Source organism: Molossus molossus, unplaced genomic scaffold (genome assembly GCF_014108415.1).
Source record: "Molossus molossus isolate mMolMol1 unplaced genomic scaffold, mMolMol1.p scaffold_m16_p_20, whole genome shotgun sequence".
Classification (NCBI taxonomy): domain Eukaryota; kingdom Metazoa; phylum Chordata; class Mammalia; order Chiroptera; family Molossidae; genus Molossus; species Molossus molossus.
In genome coordinates, this window is record NW_023425356.1 from 11,140,078 (window position 1) to 11,166,189 (window position 26,112).

The 26,112-nt window shown below is 39.2% G+C and overlaps 1 protein-coding gene across 6 annotated transcripts in view; it reads left to right on the forward strand.

Annotated features, from left to right (window-relative positions):
- The window catches only part of CEPT1 (choline/ethanolamine phosphotransferase 1), a 42,125-nt gene that overhangs the window by 399 nt on the left and 15,614 nt on the right, over nt 1-26,112 (forward strand). For 4 of the 6 annotated variants that reach the window (XM_036272524.1, XM_036272520.1, XR_004960930.1 and 1 more), the window contains 3 exons: nt 7,686-8,094; nt 18,006-18,153; nt 20,198-20,339. In XM_036272524.1, the coding sequence (XP_036128417.1) occupies nt 7,756-8,094; nt 18,006-18,153; nt 20,198-20,339 (629 nt within the window). In that variant the 5' untranslated portion in view covers nt 7,686-7,755. Of the gene's footprint in view, nt 1-2,766; nt 2,785-3,586; nt 3,606-7,685; nt 8,095-18,005; nt 18,154-20,197; nt 20,340-26,112 lie in introns of those variants that run through there. The other 2 variants (XM_036272523.1, XM_036272521.1) reach the window with 2 other exon arrangements.

Here is a 26,112-nt window from a genome sequence, read left to right on the forward strand (position 1 = left end):
GGGCGCTGCCCGCGGGGAACCGACCTTGCCTGTCAGGTCCACGCCGAACCGTGTTGCATCCTCTGCTGGGGATGCCGTTCCCTTGGAATGTGATACTGGTATTTCGTGGATGGGCCACGCTTCGTGGTCAGCAACTTCCCCGGAAATTTCAGTGTGTGTTGACAAGCTCTGAGATCACCAGCTGGTTTATTTGAGCAGTATTCTTGGCGGAAGGGTTGCCAGGGTTCGCCGGCGTTCCCGGGAATGTTGGATGAATGGGATCGCTACATTGAGCCCTGTTGAACTTTTCTCCCATCGGTGCTTGGCGTGTTTGTGTCATTTTTGCCCTTTTGCATTATTGGTATTGAATATATAATTTTGCTTTAAGTCTCTCAGTTCATTAATGAATCCATATTAAGATAGTAGGCAAGTTCATAGTTATCTTTCAACAAATATTAGTGACTTATCTTGTACGTGAACAAAAAATACTCAGTTCTTACTCTAGAACTAATGGGAAGGTGTTCAGTTCAGTATGTGTATTGAATTGACTAACAACACAGGTTAAACTGGTAAGGACATTTCGAGCATTACTACTTTTGAATCATTGATGTTCACATAACATTCCAGAAGTTCTAAAACATTTTGCTAAATATTTGCTCTGTGCTGAGAAGAATTAGTCAAAGCCCCTTGTGCAACTTGTCTTTACAATCCTTCCATTTAAGAAATAAGTTAGAAAAATCTACTTCTTGTATTAACCTGCTCCCAAAGAGATGTCTTCATTTGTTGTCCAGTTAATAATTATTACTGAATATATATATATATAACTGTGGTTTCAAAAATTTATTCTCCTCTCCACACCCAATCTCTCTTAAAGTTTACATTATAAATATGACTAAATGTTTGACATATAACTCTAAACTTTTTTTATAACCCCAATTACATTTTATTGCATTGTCAATTTGTTTTCTAGGCAGCAGTAGATGTGTTCTTTAAGCTCCTAAAAGTGCTGTTGATGTTCTTTTTGAGGGTCATGCTGTACTGTCTTTTTTAAGGGAATAGGAAAATATAAAAGGGTAGACTTTAGCTACACCTCCCCCTCCTCCAGAAGGAAGTTGTTTCCTATTTTTAAAGAATGCAAGATTTCGGTTGGACAGAACAGTAGATCTAAATTGTATTACCCAGTACTGTTTTTGCTTCCAAATCTACTGAAAAGGCTTTTGTTTTTGCTAGCTTGTTTTGTGTATCACTTGTTAAATAATGCTGAATGTAATCCTGTGACCCTATTGCTTTTCTTTCTTTTTTTTTACTTGCTTTTTACAATTCGCACTGCCTCCCAAATAGTGTGGGCCATTAGTATTTTCATTTAGTGGTGCTATAAAAGTTGGAAAGAGCTCTGTAGTCACCAATTTCTGTGAAAGGATTGTAACATACTGCTGAATCAGTGCAGTTCAAAATTTGGCACTCTTAAGCATGGGGAGCCGGGAATTCTGGAATCTCCCACTACTGGTTGGATATAGTTAGTGTAAGCTTACCTTATGCTCTGCTGAGCAGGGGAGAGATTCCTTCTTTAGTGTGATACTTGTCAGGTGTCCCCCATGCTGAACATAGAATAATGTAGGCTGCAAGCCATTATCCTCCGTTGCTATAAGCGCAGATGTTTTGCATCATAGATTTAAGGTCCACAAATATATGTAATTTTAATGCAGGTATTCATTAAACATCTCTGATTACATTTTTGTACCTTGGTTGGACTTTTCACATAAAAATATTCATAACTGCACAAAGAAAAATTTTTGTTAGACCATATGTGCCTCCCTTCTCTGGACTCCCACAGCAGTTTGTTCCCAGCATGTTATAACTTAGCTGTTTACAAGACACCCACCCAAAACCCCTTTGAGCTGCTTGTGGGCATGGATGGCATGTTTCATTCTTTCTGTTTCCTCAGGGTCCAGAACAACTAACTGATCCTTACATACTAGGTGAATCATATTTATTTGTTCATTGTTCCACAAATAAGTACTAATTACCTACTTAGTGTTAGGTATGCTATGAGATTCTTGGAAAAGAATGTTAAGATAGGCATGGCCCCTGCATTCATGGAGCTTACAGGCCTGGTGGGGAAAAGACCAAAACACCACTACCACCACCAACACCAATAATAATAACAACCAAAAACAATTAAAAATGTGACAAGTTCTGTCAAAAGGACTGTTGAATTGTAACCAGATTATAACAGAGGCGGGGAATTTGCTAATTAGAAGTGGAAGAGTTAAAATACTTGTAGGTAGGACTATGATCAGTATTATGGTAAAACTGAATTCCAGGTGATAGGAACTTTTTACTTTAAAACATTCACTTTTACTATTATGATATATGAAAAGATATCATCAGTTAACAAATAGGCTGTGCTACTAAATTATAAGGTTTTTTTTTATAAGCTTGTTGATGGCTTTCCATAACATCAGAATGAAAACTCCTTGCTGTGGACTATAAACCTCTGTGTTATTTGGCTTTTCAAACTTCATTTTATTCTACTCTTCTATCTGGTTTACTGCTGTCCAGCCATTCCATCTTAAAGGCACCTGGACAAGATAAGCACTTTTTTTTTTTTTTTTACCTCAGGGCCTGCTTTCTTTTTGTGGTTTTTTTTCCCTCACCCGAGGACATTTTTTCATTTTTTGTTCAGACAGAGTGGGAGGGAGAGAGAGGAAGTGAGAGAAAGAGAGAAACATCTATGTGAAAGAGACACATCAAGTGGCTGCCACCCGCATGACCAACCAGGGCTGGGGACAAACTGCAACCGAGGTATGCACCCTTAGCAGGAACCGAACCCGGATCTCCCTGGACCACAGGTCGACGCTGTAACTGCTGAGCCAAACCAGCCAGGGCTCTCCTGCTCTTGAAATAACTAGCTCCTTCTCTTTCTCTAAATTTGATATAAATGCTGCCTCTTCACAGACTTCAACTACCTTATCTGAAATGTATGCCGTCACCTGTTTTCTGGCTCCACACTTTGTTTTCCTTATAGTACCCATCATAGTGTGTAATATTTGCTTGTTTACCTGTCTTTAGTTATTTTCCTATTGGACATGGGAGCTGGGACCATGTTGATCTTGTTAACTGCACTCAGATTGACTGAATGCATTTGAAACTTGGAATCCATTTTCTCATAAAAACTCATGACTGGTGGCTAGGTTTCTAGGCTAGCCAGCAATAATTTTAATTTCTTACTTTTGGGGTTTTGTTATTTCCTTGTCGTGTGGCAAGAAAATGACATTTTTTCCTCATTCTTTAGGTCATAGGCCTGGCTTAGATAAAAATCCTAATTGGCTAAAATAAAATTTGTAATATTTGTACCTCTTTTCCATATCTCCATCTCACATCCTTTTCACCTTTCTCTTCATATAGTCTGATCTTCCTGTTGTAGTCTCCCCTACCCTGTCCTGCTCTCTTGAAATATGCATGCTTTTTCATCCGCTAAAATTCAGATGCTCTTATTTTTTCCTGAGATGATTTTCATATCAGTAGCCTTTTGCTTTCAGATGTGGTGAGAGGAAGGAAGACTGGAGGTGGACCTGTGGCAGTGACAGCAATCTCTGTAGCTATCTGTATATGCTGAAAGCAAAGTATGTCAGGGGCTACATGTATCTGAATGTGTTTTTGCAATCTTGTTGCTAATAGCTTCACAGAGACAATCTTGCCAAAGTGAAATGTTCAAAAACTTTTTGGCTTTTATTTCATGTGTGAATTATACAGTGGCTAGATCTAGAAAGGTTTGTCAAAATGTAGATTTTTCCAAAAGAGAAATAGAGGGTTAAAATAAAATCTAGGTCAGCGGGGGAAAACAGAAGAAAAAGTATCAGTTTATCATACAGTCCTGCCAAATGCTCAAACTTAAAACCATTAGGATCAGTTGCTTGTAGCTGTTAGTGCCAAAAGCAGGCCAGCATCCTCAGTATGTCACTTAAAAAAAAAAAAAAAAAATGAGGAAATGAAATACTATAATAATAAAATATAAATTAAGTTGGCTAAACTTTTTATTTCAACTTTAAGTGGAATTCCATAAGAGCTGATTGATTATAGCTTACAAAATATGAAAATGCACAATTAAATTTTACTATAGAAAATTTGGCTTATATAAAGCCAAGTATTTTGGTGCTTATCAGTCTGTCACTTGATCTAAAATGATCTTGTAACCAGCTATTTGACATTATATAAATATTGCTTAAAAGTTTTTTTTTTTTTCCTAAATATGTTTTTACTGATTTCTTGAGAGAGAGAAATAGAACTATCCATCAGCTGCCTCCTGCACGACACCTACTGTAGGGGATGGAGCCTGAAACCTGCGTGTACCCTGACCCGGAATAGAACAGGAACCTCAGTCCATGGGACGATGCTTAATCCACTGAGCCACACCCTCCAGGCCTTAAAAGTAGTTTTAACCCTGGTCGGTTTGGCTCAGCGGTTAGGGCGTTGGCTGGTGGACCAATGAGTCAGAAATTCAGTTCCAGTCAAGAGCAAGTACCTTGGTTGTGGTCCATCTGGCCCAGCGGGAGGCAGCCAGTGGATGTGTCTCTCTCACCTCGATGTTTCTCTCTCCCTCCCTCCCACTCTGTCTGATGATAAACAGAAAAATATCCTTGGGTGAGGATTTTTTTTTTAAATCCTCACCCGAGGATATTTTTCCATTTATTTTCAGACACAGTGGGAAGGATGGGGGGCGTGGGAGAGAGAAACATCACGTGAGAGGGACACATTGACTGGTTGCCTCCCCCACAACCTCCAACCAGGACCTGGACAAATCGCAACTGAGGTATGTCCTCTTGACTGGAATTGAACCCTCGACTCATTGGTCCACGGGTGGACACTCTGCTGCTGAGCCAAACTGGCCAGGGTACGGGTGAGGACTTTTTAAAAAGCAATTTAATCAGCTGGTTTGTGACATGCTGTGGACTTAAGAAATGTCCAAACCTGTAGAGAATTTTTATAAATTTATTAGAGCCAAACTGACAACAGTTGCCTGGAAGCAAAATCTGAACGATTGAGAACATGCTCTGGAGAATGGAAATTTTGCAGCTTATTTTATACATTGGAATCAAAGGAGGAGACATAGAGGAATTACATGAAATTCATTGCTAGTAGATTTGGGAGGCAAGAGAAAGCAAAGCTGGGAAATCTCTGAGATTGGATGAAGAGTAAAACAGAGACACGTATTTCTTTTACTTTGGTGGGTATAGGATAGTTAACAGTGAACATTTACAGTACATAGAGATGGTATTGGGGGAACAAGGTAACAATGAGGGGTTCTGTGATCTGTGCTCTGATACGGTGGGTGTGCCCTGAGAGGTCTGGAAAAGAATGTTACTCTGACAAGGATATGTTATCTTAGGTGCAAAAAGACAGTAGACAAGCTTACTTAAAGTAAAGATTGACTTTTGTCAAGGAAGCTACAAGCCTTGAATGTGTCTACCTGCCCTGACCTGCCTTTAGCTAAGAATTTTTATGTTGAGACCATCCTGTGTGATTGCTTTTGGTGTCTGAGTTTGTAAGGCCTGCCATGCAGGCCTCCCTTGAGCTTGTTAGATTCAGTATATAACCCCTTTTTTATGCACACAATTAATGAGCTACGTAATTGATTGTGATTTTGGATACCGCTTTAGATCTTTAGTGACATTGAAATATTGAAATGTGTTACTTATGGTAATAGAGGCAGGAACTCCTGGGTATGTTTTGATACTAGACCCATTGTTCAGATGTCCTAGACCCTGTATCATATTCTATATTCCCATAGTGCAGCATTTCTGGGAATTCCATATAGCACTCTCGCAATAGCTTCCTACCTGAAGATCAGAGTATACTCTCTTGGTTCAGTCCCTCTACCGTTTTAGTTCTATTCCTTTTTTTTTTTTTTCTTAAATCCTCTTATGGCTTCTTTTTCTCCTGCTCACTAACTATGAGTTTCCTACAAGGTTCTTTGTTTCTTTTTCTCTTCATACTTAATCCCTTCAAGAACTTTTCTACTTTTTAGTCCTAAACTAGACTTTAGCTTCTAAGTTGATAACTTGGAATTTTCATTTCATACCAAACTCCAGTCATTTGATTTTGTCTAAAATATTTGTACTTAAAAGTTGCAGGTATATATTCCCTACCTTCATCCCCAGATCCTTTCTCATCCCCACCCTGCTGCCAAAAGCCGAAATAACCAACTGATTATTCTTCCCAACCCCCCTTTTCACAGTAGTACCACTGGTCTCTGCTGACTACTTTCTTCCTCTGCTCCTTCACCCTCCTCATAGCCAATCCCAAAGTACTTTCTCTTGACTCTTCATTTTAAATAGACATTGCTTAAAGTTTTGACTGTCTTATATTTCCACTTTTACTAACCTACTTTAGGCCCTCACCACTTTAAACCTTTAAGGTCCCCATTCTAATTTTTACTTATGTATTTATTTATTTGATTATTTTTAACCCTTACCCAAGGACATGCTTTTATTGATTTTAGAGAGAGAGAGAGGAAAGGAGAAAGAGAGAAACATTTATGTGAGAATGAAACATCCATCAGTTGCCTCCCATATGCACCCCGACTGGGGGATGGGGCTCAAACCTGAAACCTAGGTATGTGCCCTGACTGGGAATCAAACCTGCAACTTTTCAGTGTATGGGACAATGCCCCAACCAACTTAGCCACACTGGCCAGGGCCCCATACTAATTTTTCAGTGTTCTCACTACTATCTCTATTCTGGTTAATATATACCTATCCTATTAATCTTGAAAATATGCTTGTCAGTATTTTCTTACATTGCTTAGTAGCATAATAATTATGTTATCTCTTCAGGGATTAAACTCAAAGTCCTTTATGGACAGTCATCCCTTAATGCACTTATGTAGACTTTTTCCTTATCACTTCAGTTCATCAGGTCACTCTGCTAATACACATATACTGTCCTCTTGAAGTTAATTTTTCATTGCTCTTTACCCCCACCTGGAATGCTATTTATGGAATATCCCTTTCTACTAATGAGAAGTTTTATCTTTTAATTTAGCTTAAACAGAAGCCTGTGTTTGTCTGAACCTCACTTACCAGCTATTTGAGCTTGTACAAGTTAATTAGCCTCTCTGTGCCTTAGTTTCATTTCCTGTAAAAATAGGGATGATTAATAGTGTTTACCTTCAAGGGTTATGGTGAAGATTAAATGAGTTAATACAGAAAACATGAAAACATGCTTGAAGTTTTTAGTACATAGTAAGTGCTCAATAAATGTTAACTGTAAGCATTAAATAAAAGTCTAGTTTAAGACCAGTAGTAGTCAGGTTATTCCTCTGATATTAATACTAATTTGGTGGCTCTTTGGGTATGCCTTTGGACTTGTTTTCATGTATTAGAAATGATTAGATCATTTCTAAGATGTGTTCCATTATACTACTGAAAGCAATGAGAGCAAAAAAGAGCATGAGCTTTGAAGTCAGACAAACTGTAAGGTAACAGGAAGCACATTACTATTAAAGTGCCTTAATATTTTCCACTTAAAAGTGAGGTTATATGACTTCATTTGGCTCACACTATCAGTGAGAACTAGAACCAAAACTAGACCCCTGGTTTTCTAATCTGTTTGATATGTATTACTCTGTTACCAGTTTGACTTTTTTTTCTTTTAAATGTACTGATAATGATGTAAATAATGGCTGACAAACTTTTTCCCCCCAGGTAAAGACCAGCCACAAAAAGCTATAAAACAAGATAAATTATTCTCTCCAAATAAAGAAAGCCAAAGTCCATGAGTGGGCACCGGGCAACAAGGAAACGATGTGGAGACTCTCGCCCGGAGTCCCCTGTGGGCTACGGGCATATGAGTACTCCAGGATGTATATTAAACAAATTGTTTCAGTTACCTACACCCCCATTGTCAAGACACCAGCTGAAGCGGTTAGAAGAGCACAGGTACCAGAGTGCTGGACGGTCCCTGCTTGAGCCCTTAATGCAGCGATACTGGGAATGGCTAGTTGGAAGAGTTCCTTCCTGGATTGCCCCAAATCTCATCACCATCATTGGATTGTCAGTAAACATCTGCACAACTCTTTTATTAATCTTCTATTGCCCTACAGCTACAGAGCAGGTAAGAGGAATTTCTTAACAATCCATAAGAATATTTGTTACGTACCAAAAGCACTGTGATTAGGATTTCTAGGTCATTTTAGCTAGAGCTAAGATAATTTGACAACTGTTTGTCATTGTTTTAAAGTATCCTGTCACACATCCTGTAACTAAAGCTTGCTACAGCCTACCTTATACGCTGTGCACATGAGAAACCATAAGGGTGGACTCTGATTCTGGTAGGCAAATTAATGTTAGCAGGTTTTAACACATAAAATGTTACTTTTAAAATCAGTAAATCTCTATTCTTTACAAAAGAGTTTTATTTCCCCCATTTTGTGGATGGCTGAATGAAGTTTTGGCAAAGTTTAAAATAATCAGAGTAGAACGTCTGTGGTAGTGAGGTGGCATGGCTGGAAATTAGTCATATTAAAAAAAATGTTGTTGCCCTGGCCAGTTTTGCTCAGTGGTTAGAGTGTTGGCCTGTGGACCAAAGAGTGGAGGGTTTGATTCTGGTCAAGGGCATGTGCCTCAGTTACAGTTTGGTCCCCCACCGGGGTCATGCGGGAGGCAGCCAGTTGATGTGACACAGTGATGTTTCTCTTCTCCTGCTTTCTCCCCCCACCCCCCACCCCACCCTCGCCTCCCACTGTATCTGAAGATACATGGAAAAATATCCTCAGGTGAGGATTTTTTTTAAAGTGTTGTCCTTCTCCATTCCAGTGAGACTGTTGAATATCCCTTTCTCTTCTTATACACATGTGGCTGGTGAACCTCAGATAAGTCTGTTATTCTAACAAAGCAAAAGAAGTATAAGAAAAAGTCAATGTAATGTATTTCCTGCTCTGCATCCTGCTGTGCTGCCTTTAAGAAAGCTAGCATGGCACAATGGTTAGAGCATCTGCCCATAGACTGGAAGGTCGTGGGTTCAATTCCCGGTCAAGGGCATGTACCTAAGTTGCAGGTACGATCCCTGGCCCTGGTTGGGGTCCTTCAGGAGATCAACCAATCAGTGTGTCTCTCTCACATGGATGTTTTTCTCTCCTCCTCCCTCACTCTCCTTCCTCCCCTTCCCTCCCTCTTTCCCCCTCTCTCTCCCCCTTCCCTCTGCCCCCGCCCTCTCTATTCCCCCTCCCTCACTCTCCTTCCTCCCCTTCCCTCCCTCTTTCCCCCTCTCTCTCCCCCCTCCCTCTGCCCCCGCCCTCTCTATTCCCCCTCCCTTACTCTCCTTCCTCCCCTCCCTCCCTCTTTCCCCCTCTCTCTCCCCCCTCCCTCTGCCCCCGCCCTTTCTATTCCCCCTCCCTTACTCTCCTTCCTCCCCTTCCCTCCCTCTTTCCCCCTCTCTCTCTCCCCTCTCTCTCCCCCCTTCCTTACTCTCCTTCCTCCCCTTCTCTCCCTCTTTCTCCCTCTCCCTCTTTTCCCCTCTTCCCCCCACTCCCTTCTCTCCCCCCTCTCCCTCCCTTAGCTCCCTCCCCGTCCCTTACCTCCCTCCCTTCTACTCTCAAAATATCAATGGGAAAATATCCTTGTGTGAGGATTAACCAAGAAAAAAAGAAAGGAAGCATGAAAATGCTTACAGAGACTCTCTCCCTGGGCCTTCTCAAATCCAAGTTTCTATTGCTGTTTCCTCTTTTACCCTCTGAACTCATTACTTAAAACCAAAACTGAAACCAGAACCCTTCATCAGAATGGGTAAATTGATATTTATCTCTGGTTTTAAAATTTCCTTCTCAGAAAATGAACTGAGGTAGTTGGGTAGATGAAAGAATCAAACATTTGTTGTGCCTGTATTAGTCAGAATGATCAGTCTCAGGTAACACAAGAGGATAGAAGGTGCTCTTCAACTAAAGGTGTCTTAAGTGACTTTTTTTTTACGTGACTCTGAACCATGTGTCATAATGGCCACAACGTTTCTTGTATGTGTTAAGCTTGAAGTAACATTTTTTAAAGTAGTCTTTTCATATTATTTGTCCTTTGAGATAAAATTGTCATCATCTATCCCTTTCTGTTTTCATCAGTTCATAGTTGATTTTTTTTTTCTCCCAGATGCTCATTTCCCTCTCATCCTTGAATAACTTTATTTTAATTCCTCTTTTACTACACAAATCCAGTCCATACAGATTATATGGACATATTTCTGGTTTTTTCTCATTTTCTTACTATCTTACTTTATCAATCAGGAAACTTAAAAAACAAAAACCAGTATGACCGTTTACATATTGTTGGGAGAGTTTCTCAGAGCAGGCACAAGACTTATATGGAACAGGGCAGGATGGGTAGGGATATTCCTGTGACCTGCTTGGTGGGCAGGGCAACTGCCTGTTCTAGGAACTAGCATGCCTGGGGCTTAGGTAAGGGGATTTTCAGGAAGCTACCTCTGCTCTGGCCCAGATGTTTCTGGATCTAGCTGGCAGGTCCTGCAGCAGTCACATCATGGAATAGTCTATTCCTCCACAAATATGTCCTTGGATTCTACCTGCCCTTGGAGCTGTTTTATAAGTGGCTTACTTGAGGACCTAACAGCTGCTTCCAGAGGAATTTGGTCCAGATTTCTCACATCCTTAGAAATTCAGAACAACAGGGGAGTGGGTCAATTCCATTAAAAGCCCTCCAATAGATCTGAGCTAGTTCCAGGATGGGGATCAGAGGATGAGGGCAGATTTAAAGGTAGCTCAGCCACTAATATTGATTTACTGAACACTCAGAGTGTACCAGGCACATTGATCCCAATAATATTTTTCCTCAGCCTCTATTCTTAAGTGCTCTGGAATTATTGGAGTAACCCTAGAGTTAGTTAAATGTTTTGGGAAATTTCCAGAGTTACTACACTAATCATGGAAAACTTCAGAATTGCTGCTGAGAGGAATCAAGGTAGAATATAACTGAGCCATTGTGTGGTGCTCTGCAAGGGAACTCATGTCCCACAAAGACTGTGCCTGGATGACTCTAGCTGCCTGTTAGAAATGCTTGTTAGGCTTCGATCAGAACACAGGTCATGGCTGTTTTCTTACTATCTCTGAGATCTTTAGTGAGCTATATAAATTCTCCAAGTCACAGTTTATTTATCCTCTTTAATATTATTTTAGAGTATTATGATGATTAAATAAGATTGGGTGTTCAGGGTGCCTAGCATGTAATGCTCAGTAAATGGTAGGTGGTTATTATTTTATTGGTCAAAAAGATTAAGTGTATAACCTATTCTTCTACAACCTATTCCATTCCTGATTCCTTCTAATAATACATTATATGTGGGATCACAAGTCCATATTGAGTTTCTTGTTTTCCTTATCTGTGTTTTGTAGTCCAGGATTCCATAAATATATTCTCATTCATTTTAGCTCTGATTCTTTTGGGCCTATTAGTGGGTAGGCATTAAATTTCATGTTCATGGTATTTTGAACTTTCCACATATTTTTTAAGTTACTAGTTTTTTAAATTACATTAGAATTTTAGACATCATTCTTTCTGGTAGAAAAGAATGTCACTATTGTAACAGTTTTGGCTATTTACCTTTTATATTAGGAAAAAACAAACTTTCCAGTAGATAAGAAAGGAAAATCAGTCCTAAAGTAGAAATGCAGACTTCCCTTTTCTTTTTTTTTTTAAACTTATCTTTACTGTTGAATGTATTACAAATGTTCCTCCTTTTACCCTATTAATCCCCTCCTCCCTACTCCTGACCCCCTCCTGCCTTTCCCCACACTATTGTCTGTGTCCATTGGTTATGCATGTATGCATAGACATTCTTTGGTTTATTTCTTCCCACCCACCCACCCCCGACCCCCACTTCCCTTTGAGGTTTGTGAGTCTAACAACCAATTTGCACTTTTTTTTTTTTTTTTGATCCTCACCCGAGGACATTTTTGCATTTTATTTTTGGATAGAGCGGGGGGGGGGGGGGGGGGGGGCAGAAACATTGCCGTGAGAGAGACACATCGACTGGTTGCCACCCACACGACCCAACCGGGGCCGAGGACAAACTGCAACCGAGGTATATGCCCTTAGCAGAAACCGAACCTAGGACTCTCTGGTCCACGGGCCAATGCTCTAACCGCTGAGCCAAATTGGCGAGAGCCAATTTGCACTTCTTAATCTCTTCCCTTCACCTTTTTCACCCATTCCCCCAACCCCCTTCCCATCTGGCAACCAACAAAATGTTCTCTGTATCTATGAGAATGTTTCTGTTCTGCTTGTTCATTTTGTTTGTAAATTCAATTGTCAATAGATATGTATTTATTGCCATTTTGTCAGTTCATATTTTTGATCTTTTTTTTCAGGAAGGCGCTTCAACATTTTATATAATACTGGTTTGGTGGTGATAAACTCCTTTAGCCTTTTCTTGCCTGGGAAACTCTTTTTTTTTTTTTTTTTTTTTTTTCCTCATCCGAGGACATTTTTCCATTTTTTGTTCAGATAGAGTAGGAGGGAGAGAAAGGAAGAGAGAGAGAAACATCGATGTGAAGGGTACACATCGAGTGGCTGCCACCTGCACAACCCAAGCAGGGCCCGGGACAAACTGCAACCAAGATACGTGCCCTTAGCGGGAACCAAACCTAGGTCTCTCTGGACTGCAGGCTGACGCTCTAACCACTGAGCCAAACCAGCCAGGGCGGGAAACTCTTAATATGTCCATCGAGTCTAAATGATAGCTTTGCAGGATAGAGTAATCTTGGTTGTAGGTTCTTGCTTTTTATCACTTTGAATGTTTCTTGCCACTCCCTTCTGGCCTGCAAAGTTTCTTTTGAAAAATCAGCTGACAGTCTTATGGGAACACCCTTGTAGGTAACTAACTGCTTTTCTCTTGCTACTTTTAAGAGTCTCTCTTTGTCTTGAACCTTTTGCATTTTGATGATGATGTGTCTTGGTGTGGACCTCTTGGGGTTCATCTTGTTTGGGACTCTCTATGCTTCCTGGACTTGTATGTTTGTTTACTTCACCAAGTTAGGGAAGTTTTCTGCCATTATTGTTTCAAATAGGTTTTCGACTTCTTGTTCTCTCTCTTCTCCTTCTGATACCCCCATGATGCGAATGTTGGTATGCTTGAAGTTGTTACAGAGGCTCCTTACTCTATCTTAATTTTTTTGGGGGGATTCTTTTTTCTTTTTGCTATTCTGATTGGGTGTTTTTTGCTTCCTTGTATTCCAAATCGATGGTTTGCTTCTTGGCTTCACCTACTGTACTATTGAATCTATGTAAATTACTCTTTATTTCAGTTAATGCCTCCTTCATTTCTGACTGGTCCTTTTTAATGCTCTTGAGGCCCTCACTAAGTTCATTGAGCATCCTTATAAGCAGTATTTTGAACTCTGCATCTGTTGGATTGCTTATCTCCATTTTGTTTAGTTCTTTTCCTGGAGTTTTGTTCTCTTCCCTCTTTTGGGACCTATTTCTTTGTCTCCTCATTTTGGCTGCCTCCCTGTGTTTGTTTCTATGTATTAGGTAGAGTTACTGTGTCTCCTGGGCTTCCTAGGGTGGCCTATTGTAGTAGGTGACCTGTAGGGTTCAGTGGCACAGCCTCCCTGGTCTCCAGCTGGGCCCTCGAGTTGCACCCCTCGTGTGGACTTTATACCCTTCTGTTGTAATTGAGCCTTGATTGCTATTGGCACATCAATGAGAGGATTTTACTCAGGCTGATCAGCTGCAAGGACTGGTTGTACCCACCATCTACCAACCCCTGACTCCATTGGAGGATCAGTTGTGCAGGGGCCCACCATACAGAGCAAGGTTCAACTTCAGCAGAGCTCTGGTACCCACTGAGTCCATTCCTTGAGTGTGTCACTTGTGGAGGTGTTTGGGTGGTGGTGCTTCGCAGTGTTCAGAAGCTGTCCACTAGGTGTGCTGGCTCTAGGGAAAGGTCAGCCACTGCCTGTGTTCTACCCGGAGCCACCAGGCATAAGCTACAAAGCGGTCTGCGGATGGCTGTTTCTTGTGCTGGGTTTGGAGGTGCCCAGGCAAAGCCATGTTGTGAACCAAGGCTGGCTGCTTCTAGTGTTGGGTCAGGGGCCACTTACTGAGAGGTATGGGGCTCTCTGAGATGAGAGGCTGCTTATTTGAGAGAATTTAGGAAAATCTGAAGCAGGATCCAAGACAGGACATTCCTTTGGTAAAGCAACTGGTAACAGCTTGGGTGCGTCTGAAAGTTGGGTGGGTCAGGGCCTCATTAAATCACCAGGGCAGGGCAAACAATATAAGCCAGGTTGCTAGAGTCCCAGATATGGCGGCCCTCTGTAGGCCTCGTGGGGGAAGGGCTCACCAAAGTAACAAAGGCCTCTGACAGGACATCTGTCCAGAAGAAGGCTGCCTTTCCAGCCCTCACCCCAATGCCAAACAACTCAGTTCTTCCCCATATATCTCTGGTGCCTTTCAAGATGCCTCCCCCATGCTGGAGCTCAGAGGGAGTGAATCTGAGTAAGTCCATGTGCAGGCCCTTTAAGAGGAGCTGCCTGGGCTCCAGCAGCCTCAGCCTCTCTCAGCTTCAGTTCCCGCTGGGTTTTTACAGCCAGAAGTGATGGTGACTTCTCTTCCTGGCACTGAACCCTGAGCTGGGCGCCTGGTATGGGACGGGGACCCCTCAGTCCTCAGGAAGGACCTTCCCAGCCGAGGTGTCCTCCTGATTTTTATCTGCTACCCATGGGTGGGGGACCACCCCATCTGCGCCTCCGCCCCTCCTACCAGTTTGGATGTGGCCTCTTTATTTTTGTAGTTGTAGAACTTCCATTCAGCTCGATTTCAGGCATTTTGAAGGATAGTTGTTCTGTAGTTTAGTTGTAATTTTTATGTTGTGGGAGGAGGTGTTTACCTATACTGCCATCTTTACTGGAAGTCTCTAGGAGTTCCTTTTTTATATGGAATACCAAAGTATTCTCATGATCTTTTTCTGTTACTAAGCATTTAAACCTTATCAGCTACTAGCTTTGATTTTAGTATCATAAGTTAATTTGTAATTCATCTGGCAGCTTGATTTATGTTACATATGCTTGAGTTACCCTTGCCATGTAAGAAAGATGGAGAAAATTGGTGCTATCTATTTTATACACAGGAAAACCAGTACTGAGCTATATGCAGTTACCAATAAGAGCTGTCTATCAGGTTTATATATCACTTTTGAAATATGATGATAGTGCTTTGTTTTAGTGTTCATTTGTTTTTATATTGCTACATTTAATGCTTTTGATTTAACTCATTAAAAAACATGTTAGATTATTTTTAAATATAGAAAAATGGGGAGATAATTAAAATGGCACATTGCCCAGTTAACTACTATTGGCATTAAAAAGGAAAGGGAAAAAAATACATAGAAAAATTCAAACAACAATTTTTGTTGTAGTCTCTTGGGTGGGGGGGGGGTCACTCTTATACCAGCATATGTATATATTTGAGTGTATGTAAATCCCTCAATTCTGTTTCAGAGTTTAGTAAATCCTTAAGTTTCTTAAAAATTTTCACTGTGTGTTGAGTCACTTAAGAACATCTCTGTAAGATTTTGCAGTTTAGTTAATTGCCAGGTTGTGATAAGATTATTTGCTTATTCCAGTTCTTCTCTGACGACCTATCAGGGTGTAATGATACCTGATTGATACATTAGTTGCTTCATTCATTTAATGTATCTCCAGACTTCTTTTCACCCTGCTGAGACCATAGTAATTCCAGAATGAGAAGGCTTTCGTCTTCTTTTTTTAAATCTTCACGCAAGGAGATGTGTTTATTGATTTTAGAGAGAGAAAGAGAAACATCAGTGTGAGAGAGAAACATCGATTACTTGCCTCCTGTACGTGCCCTGACTAGGAATCGAACCCTCCACCAGGCCAGAGCAGAAGGCTTTCTTTTTAAAACACCTCTGAGAGTTGGGAAATAATGGGAACAAGGAAGAAATAGATAAGTTAGTTTAGTGTCATAGACTCACAGAAAGAAAGAAAAATTCAAAGACAATAAGGCTTTTTTTCTCTTTCTTACATAGATAATTATGGATTTGATGTTCTTTAGGATTATTTGTATATAATTGAAGTTGTCTCTGTTCCATAGTAACACCGCCCCATTACAGTTCTAGATTTAGACCCCCAAAAGTCCCTAGCTTTCTAGTTCCCTAAAGCAGTACTATTCAGTAGAAATTTCTGTGATGATAGTAGTGTGTGTCTGTGTGGTCCCGTATAGGAGCCCTAGCCACGTGTTGCTATTGAGTACTTGAAATGTGTGTGGTGCAACTGAGAAAATGAAATTTTAGTTTTAATAAATATAAACTAAAATAGTCACACAGTATTGCTGTAGAGTTACTGGATTCCTTTAGGAGCAAGAAGCAGTAGACCCAAGTCTAGAAGATGGGGATCTTAGTCACACAAGACTAATCATTCATTCCAGTGTGCTTGTGTGCACTGCTTTCCTGGTTTGGAACTATGGCCTGGGGGTGGTATATGCTATAGTCCTTTTAAGGGCCTCAGTGTCCTGAAGTATGAGACTCCAAGAACACATTGAGGAAAAGATCCTTACCTTTAATAACCAAGAACTAAATGGATCTCTTATCAGAGAGAAACAAACCTCCTTGCAATGCAAAATATACTTAATGTTATTTGCAGCTCTGAGTCATTTTAATTTGCAGCTCTGGGCACTTAATACAGTTCAACTTGATAATTAATTGCTGAGAAAATACCAACTTGATATCTTGTGTTTATAAAAATATTTTCTTGCCTTGGCATGGGAAATAGTGAAAAGTGATATGAAATATTCTATATTTTTATTTTATTTTTTTTAGGGAGAGAGAGATAGAAACATTGATTGGCTGCCTCCTGCATGCCTCCTACAGGGGATCAAGCCCACAACCTGGGCATATGCCCTGACCGGGAATCGAACCCAGACCTCTCAGTCAATGGAATGACGCTCAATCCACTGAGCCAGGCCAGCCGGTCCTCTTCTATATTTTTATTTTATTTTATTTATTTTAAATACTTTATTCTCTATTGATTTTTAGACAGAGAGAAAGATAGAGGGAGAGAGAGATAGAAACATCGATGAGAGAGAACATCAGTTGGCCACCTCCTGCATGCCCCCCACTGGGGATCGGGCCCACAATCTGGGCATGTGCCCTGACTGGGAATCAAACTGGCGACCTCTTGATACATGGGTCAACACTCAACTAATGAGCCACACCAGCCGGGCCATCTTCTATACTTTTAAAGAGAACAAACCAAATAGAAGCTCTCCTTTTAAAATGCACAACATTTAAATTTAGTATTGGCGGTTCGGTTTTTGTATGGGAAAAAAACTATTTTTTGAAAATGTGACCATAACTATTTGACAGATCATGTTCGAAGCACTCTGTGTACTAGGTCGTTATTTCTCTAGTGTTGTTCCATTGAATGTTGAAGAAGTGTGTTTAAAACTAAGCTACGTGCCTAGATAGATTGGGAAGTAGCAGCATGTTGTGTCCCCCTTCTGGAATATTCACAGAATGCATTAGTAATACTAAGGGCTGGTAGAAGTCCTGCAATAGAGAAATCTGTTTGGCATTGTTTAACACAGTGTTTCCCACATGAGTTTAGCGTGGAAGTTTTTCTTTTTTCACATTATGCCTGTAAACATCTTGAAAGATACAATTTGGGAAAAACTGTACTAGATTATTCATTAATTGACTCTTAGAATCTAAATGTTAGAAAGAATCATATAGAAATGACCAGGTCTAATCTATCATGGGATTTCTGTAATGTCCCTGGGAAGTGATTATCCAGCTTCTGCTTGAGCACCCCTACTAATTAAGGAATTTAATTCTTTTACAGTTCGAATTGTTTGAGAACATTTTTCTTTATGTATCACTTGGATCTTCTCTCCTATAGCTTCTCTCCTATAGCTTAGTGCTCTCTGAAGAATGAAAATAAAATATATTAGCCAAACAGAGTAATGAGTATATCTTAATTGTCTTGCTTTTCTTATTTTATTTCACAGGCACCGCTGTGGGCATATATTGCCTGTGCCTGTGGCCTTTTCATTTACCAGTCTTTGGATGCTATAGATGGGAAACAGGCAAGAAGAACCAATAGCAGTAGTCCTTTGGGAGAACTTTTTGATCATGGTTGTGATTCACTATCAACAGGTACTACAGATTTTTTTAATGTTAATGCCTAATAGTGACAAAAGGAAAGTGATAGACAATGTTAGAATAAATAAGAGGTTTATGGTGTTATAACAGTTATCAGAATGAGTGATTTTGTATAAGTTTTAGTATTTAGGTTAATGTTTGCTCATTAACTATATTGGGAAATTTAGAAATTATGTTAACCTCTACTAAAGTTATTTTTAGCCATAAATATTATGTTTTGGCACCTGTTATTTTTAAATATCTTAGGGCATAGTTGTCATCAAAAAAACCTCATAAATTATAGATGTGAGTACAATAGTGAGAGACTAGGAAATTCCTTGTCTTTATATTTAAGTGGATATTATGTAAACATTTAAAATTATCTTGTAGATTTGGAGTACAACTGTGTGATAATGAGCTTGGATAAAGAGATTGGGAAAATACATTAATGTGCTACCAATAGATGAGTTACCGTAGTTGGATTATAGGTGATATGTCACTGTACTGTTTTGTTTTTGTTTTTGTTTTTGTTTTTTTATCCTCACCCGAGGACATTTTTTGCATTTATCTTCAGATAGAGCGGGGTTTGGGGGGAACATCGATGTGAGAGAGACACATTGACTGGTTGTCACCCACATGACCCAACCAGCCAGGGCTGTTTGTACTGTTTTTACAATAATATTTCCTTCCTGGCTGGTGTGGCTCACTGGTTGAGCGTCAACCCATGAACCAAGAGGTTGCAGGTTTGCCCTGGCTCTTTTAGCTCAGCGGTTGGAGCGTCGGCCTGCGGTCCAGTAAGACCCGGGTTCAGTTCCTGCTAAGGGCGTGTACCTTGGTTGCAGTTTGTCCCCGGCCCAGGTTGGGTCGTGCAGGTGGCGGCTACTCAATGTGTCCCTTTCACATCAATGTTTTTCCCCCCCCCCCCCCGCCCCTTCCCACTCTATCTGAACAAAAAAATGAAAAAGTGTCCTTGGGTGAGGATAAAAAAAAAAAAAAAAAAGAGGTTGCAGGTTTGATTCCCGATCAGGGCACATGCCCAGGTTGTGGGCCCGATCCCATTGGAGGGCATACAGGAGGCAGCCAATGGATATTCTCTCTCATCAATGTTTCTAACACTCCTTCTCCGGTCCTCTCTCAAATCAATAAAGGAAAAAATCTTTAAAAATAAATAAATAAAATAATATTTTGGTACTTTTTTAGAGAGCAAAAAAGGAGATTTAGAAACCAAATGACAGTTTCTAACTAGTCTTCCTGACAAGAACTCCCCAGCCTCCCTACCCCCTGCCACCACACACACTTATTTTTATTTAGTTCAGTTGGTTTCTTAACATTTGGCATAGCAGTTAAAATATTTCAAAAGAAACAAACAAATCTAGATAGTTTTACCTGGAGAATGCAGATTCCCAGATGTGGGTGCTTGTTAAAGTTACTGTTTTGGTGTATCCTGACAGCAGCTTGCTTGGTGGAGGAGAGGACCAGCTCAACTTGGATAAAAAATTTTCAAGACTCTAGAAAAACTCAACCTTTCCACTGAATAAAGGCTAGTTGGGCCTCTCCAAAAGCTATTTTAATTTAATTGGTGATAGCAGAATGATAGGTATCCTATATTTTATTTTAAGGGGTAGTCATTTTTGCACTGTAGTTTGAGTTCTAAAACTTTTATAGGGAAGACCATAATGACATCTGCTAAATAAGAAAAGACGGCTGTCAGTCTGAAGCAAGTAGGTCCCTTTGTGAATTATGTAGGCCTTTTGTGTTTTCTTTCTTTTTGACTCTCTGCTTGTCATTTTTTACTTCTCATTGGTACGCTATCACAAAGTCTGGAGAATACTCCAAAAAAGTGCTAACGTATTTTAATTAGTTGCTTTGAAAAACAGGTTTCACTAAATGGTGTAGAGAATGATGAGATTGAAATTGTGGAGTACAAGAGAATGTAAAAGAGTATATAATTCTTTTCTGTTACCACTGATAACTTCTTTTTGCCTCCTCTAAAATCATTTCAGCTCAATGTTTTTTTAATTCAGATGCTTCAGTTTTGATTGCCGTCTTTCTTTTGCAGTGTTTGTGGTTCTTGGAACTTGTATTGCAGTGCAACTGGGGACAAACCCTGATTGGATGTTTTTTTGCTGTTTTGCTGGGACGTTTATGTTCTATTGTGCACACTGGCAAACTTATGTTTCTGGAACATTGCGATTTGGAATGTAAGTAATACTTAATGGTGATTTTGTTTTTCAAATATGTGATTATCTTTCAAATATGGAGAATGTAGCTTATAGGTATTTGAGTATTAGGAATTGGTTAAATCACAAAATAAGTTTAGTAAATGAAAGGATTTGTTACCTAAGGGTCTCCATTATTTGTCCTTCTATCACAATTTAAAAAAATATATATTAGAATGTCCTAATCAGAATTTTTTTTGAAGTATTTTTTATTGATTTTTAGAGAAAGAGAAACATCAATGTGAGAGTGGAACATCAATCAGCTGCCTCCTGAAGGCCCCCGCACGGGGGATGGAGCCCAAAACCCAGGCATGTGCCCTGACTGGGATTGAATCCGAAACCTTTTGGTGCGTGGAACAATGCCCACACAACTGAGCCTCACCAGCCAGGGCCCAATCAATATTTTTATTTTATTTTATTTATTCATTTATATTTTTAGAGAAAGAGGAAGGGAGAGAGAGATTGAAACATCACACTGAGAGAGAAACATCGATCAGCTGTCTCCTGCACACCTCCTACTAGGGATCTAGCCTGCAACCCAGGCATGTGCCCTGACCAGGAATCAAACTAGGACTTCTCAGTCCATGGGACGACGTTTAATCCACTGAACCACACCAGTGGGGTGCCAATCAGTATTTTTAAAGTAATGAGAAAAGTAATAGCCCCTCCTCATTCATAACCCACTGTCTTTCCATCAGACAAATTCACTTTTCTTTTTTCTAGTGTTATTCACCTTAACTCTGTGTTGTATTTTGACCTATGAAAATTTATTTTCAGGAAAGGAAAAGATAGTTTATGAGAGCAAAAAGCAACTCTAATTTCTAAATACCATACCTTAATTAGGTTTTATTCTTTACATATTGTTTTACTTATGAATCTATAAAAATCTAAACTCTTGATAATTCAGTTGACACGAGCAAACCATAGAGATGATTACTTCCAAAATGCCTAAGAACTTAAAATATAAAACACAAATTTTTTCAAACTTCAAAGTGAACAGTTCTAACATGGTGACCTGTAAATATTAATGAGTGAGCAAGGCTTGGAATGAGGTTAAGGATGGAATTGACCAGCTGGTGTTTAATTAAGTATCACAGATCCTGTTTACACTGCTCAGGTTAGTCTTTTTTTTCTTCGTGGTATTAAAAGAAAAAGAACTTGAAAAAAGACTCAGAATACATCATGAAATGTCAAAATAAAAATCTAATAGTAAATGATCAGAGAACATCTTAATCTAGTCTCTAAGATGAATCATTGGTGGAATTTTGAATTTTAGATCCATAATAAATTCAGTTTTTGAGGTCTTGAAAGATCCAAAGTGCATAGAAATTTAGGTGTTCCTTATAAGTTTGATTGAGATGCTTTTTGCTAAATGTATTTAAATATAATTGAAAATGTTCTTGACTTATTACAGAAATGGAATTATTATTAATATTTTGGATGTTAACTAAGAGACATATATCAGAATAATTTCAAAATAAAGGTTTATAGAACATATTTAAAAAAGAATAGTGGACATGAGTGTCCACTTGAAAACTGCATTCATCAGCAGTTTAAAAATGATCAATGCTCAGAATATACTAAAGATTTCTGATATTTTTTTAAAGAGCAGTAATTGAAAATATTATGTACCATGTTTTTCCTCAGACTTCTGAGATCATTTTGTTTGCCCTAATTAAATTTTAGTTTTTAGTGATGTTACTGTTCTCAGAGATAACAGAATTTTTAATATCTGTTTTTGCATAGTGGTATTATCTCAGAGTTAACTTTCAGGCCCTTGTTTTGAAAACTTATTTATCATGTACCTCGAGTTCATTCTCTTTTCCTTTTAATAAAGCAGCATCAGCCATATGGTGTGGGAACTGAAGGAAGAAAAGGAAAAACCATGGGAGCAGTAAATAGCTGGTGTTTGTAGGAGTGACTTGCTGTTACAGCTTTGTGTTTGCCAGTCCTAGAGTTTTCCTAGTGGTGTGTTTCTTTAATGAACTAGGTACTTGGAAAACTGCAGCTGTGCCATATTGTTAGATCAACAGATGCCTGTAGGGGAGTGGCAAGAGACAAGGCTGGGGAAGATTCAGAAAATCGAGGGTCTTCTGTGTCCTGCCAAGAAATGTGGGCTGTGATCCTAAATCTGTGGGGAACCTTTGCTGGACCTAAAGCAGGGACATGACACAAGGACCTTTTGGAAATATCAATCTGACAACCTTTTGGAGAGGTTGGAGTGGGCAGTGGCGAAGTAAGGAGACCACTTAGGAGGCATCCGCACAGTTAATGTGAGGAGTGAAATCTGAGCTAGCCACAGAGACAGTGCTATCAAAGAGAAAGGGAGGTTGGAGGCATAGTCTCTATGAATATGGAGAGTGAATGAGAGAGCAGAGACTGGAGTGACTCCCAGTTCACCTTCTCAGGTGGTTGGATGGCAGGTTGAGAAAGGCACTACAGGAAAAGGAGCCTTTTTTTAACAGAGAGAGAGGCAGAAACATCTATTTGTTGTTTCACTTACTTATGCTTTCATGGGTTGATTCTTGTTTGTGCCCTGACTGGGGATCAAACCTGCATCTGGAGTATGGGAACGATGCTCAAACCAACTGAGCTACCTGGCCAGAGCCAAAGCAGTCTATTTGAAGGGAGAGTTCTATCTAGAACATGTATGTGAGGGATTTTAGACACCCAGATAGGATGAGAATCACAGAAAACAGAGAACAAGCCTAGAAAGAAGCCCATGAAATTACTGAACAGCTAAAGTAGGAGGAGGCATACCAGAGTGAAAAGCCAGAACAATGCTAAATGTTGCCAAGACTCAAAATGAGGACAGAAAATTGTACACTGAATTTGGCAGTACGAGGCCATCCAGAGTGGTTTCTCTATAGTGGTGGGTAGAAGCTAGATTGTAGGGGATGAGAAGTGAAAGAAACAAATAAGCACACAGTGCAGGTTACTTATAAAATCGGTGGCTGTGATGAGAAGCAGCAAGGCATCGGTTAGAGGAGAGAACATGGGCTCAAAGGAAGGAGGGTTTTGTATTTTTAAAGGGAAAGGGTCCAGCATACATAAGATATTGACTAGTTTAACATCTCAATTTAAATTAAAGAGTAGTATAAGGGATTGGTTTTGATTTGGGAAAATTGCACACAATTTTGTGAAATCCTGCATTCACATTAAAGTAATACTGAATTTATTGTTAATTAAAAGTAAGCTACAGCATTCATAGAAATATACTGCAAATGCTTTACATTTAAGGAGAGATTTATCCAAATAGCAGTGTATATGGAGTAATAAAGATATTTTTAAAGAAGTTCTTGCCCTGGCCGGTTTGGCTCAGCAGTTAGAGCGTCCACCTGCAGACCAGAAAGTCCCGGGTTTGGTTCCCGCTTAGGGGTGCGTACCTCAGTTGCAGTTTGCCCCCACCCCAGTTGGGGTCGTGTGGATGGCAACCACTCAATGTGTCTCTCTCTTTCCCCCTCTCTTCCTCCCACTCTATCTGAAGATAAATGAAAAAAAAAAAAAAAAAATGTCCTTGGGTGAGGGAAAAAAAAGAAGTAGTTCTAAAAATGTCACTTTGGATTTCACGTGTTTTTCAAAAGCAAATAGAATAGTGTGTGTATAATGAAGTAAAGTTTGTATGCATGGAAGAGAAAGTCCAAATTTTATTTTGTTTAATTAGGAAACAACAAGGTCAACTCTCAAATGTTATTTGAATAAAGAAATTTTTTAGAATCCCTTTTTCTTACTCAGGAAAGTGGAAGCAACCTTAGACATCTTGGGAACTTCATTTATTTATTTTTAAATATGTTTTTATTCATTTTTAAGAGAGAGAGAGAAACATCAATGTGAGAGAGAGACACCGATCAGCTGCCTCCTGCACTTCTCCCACCAGGGATTGAGCCTGAAACCCAGGCATGTGCCCTGACGGGGAATCGAACCAGGACCTCTCAGTCCATGGGATGACACTCAATCCATTGAGCCACACCAGCCAGGTGGGGATTTTATTTTTAAATACTTTTATTTTAATTGTTTTATTTTGATGTTTACATACGAGTGAAAAAAAATCATGAGGATTCCTCTTTATACATAATAAATTCAGGTTGTTATACATTTAATAACCTTGTAAAATAGTATGTTTGCCAAATAAGGCATTTGTATTTGTTTTTCTTAGTTTCCTAATGTAACTATTTTTAGTTCTGTCTTGAAAAAATAGGCACAATAATTTATCCATAAGTAAATTCCATTCGGAGTCAAGTAGTATAAGAAAGCTAGTGTGAGCTATACTTTCAGCACTCGACTCTGATCACAGGTAAAAAACTGCCTGGCACAGAGACTATTAGTGTCTGTCACATCTAGAGGGACCTCTTCCTGGCAGTGCTTCTGGTCTGAGCAAGCAGAGATCTGATGGAGATGAGTACTGCTGGTCAGGACCCTTCCAGGCCAGCTCAGCCCCTTAGGATTTTTATTAGCTTGCATGCAAAGATGGGGGTGGGGGGATGGGCTTAGAGGCTAGAACTTTGTAGGAGAATTGAGTTGGTGGAAGAAGAAAGATGAGTTGAATCTGTTTTGTAAACAGTTGTAAAAATATTATTTAAAATGTTTATGGATTATATTAAGTGCAAGAGTTCACATTTCCTCTCTGAAGGTTTAAACCCTGTATATCTAGTTTTTTTAAATATATAACTTGTAGATGTCTATATAGAATCATTTTAATAAATTAAATGCTTAGAAACCCTAAACAATCTTTAATAAACTGTATTTACTAAAACAAGGGCCTTAAAAGATCTTTTACACTACAAAAGGTAGACCTGTTTCTTTAATTATCATTTCAGGGGAAAAAATACTCAAGTTATCTTTTCAGGAGAAAAAGAAAGAAAGAAAGAAAGAAAAATTATAGTAACTTGAACTCAGACCAGTTTATCTTGCCTCCAGTGTTACTTCCAAATTATCTCTTCTGTGTATCAGCTTGGGCAAGGCCTATTAGTTTCATGGGCCTCATTTTCTAATGTATAAAATAAGAGTTTTGAATTAGATGATATCTAAGGTTCCTTCTGTGAGCTCCTTAAATTTATAAATGTTACTTTTAGTGTACTTATTTATAATTATGGCCAGCAGAGTATTTATCCTCACTTTATTACATTTTTCAATTCATGGCTTCTAAGGTTTCACATTTACATCAGCTAAATATCCTGCCACCAAACGTTTATGTCTATGTAAGTAAATAATTCCTGACTTTTTTTTATAGTTAAATGAAAAAATTAATAGGCTATGAATTCTACTGGTATGTCTGACAAATCCAGTTCGCCTTCTTATATAAGTAACCTGTAAAGAAAATTAGTTGAAGACCCCTAATCATTAAAAACTGGTGTCTGTTATTGTGTGATCCACTTCCTGTGGATTAAGAATTAAACTCCCTGTTGAATGCCTTTATAGGATCTGCATATCTGTAAGTATTTAAAATTTATCACATGGATTATTGAACACCAGAGATTTTCCTTTTAATTTCTATTTTCCTGTGAATTTTTTTCTCAGCAATGATTCATTAATTTGGACTCTGCCCATTTTATCAAAATATTATAGATAATATCCTAAACTATATTAATTAAAACTAAGAGTACAGTTTGGGCTTGGGCCATCGGGTGAAATTGTGCACCTGTCTGTCTCATTAGCATTCCTCAGTGCTTAAGCTTGATTATGCCGATTTTATTTGAAGTCTGTTCTAAACCACTAGTTTTTTCTGTCACCATCTGTGTCCCAAGACTTTTTTAGT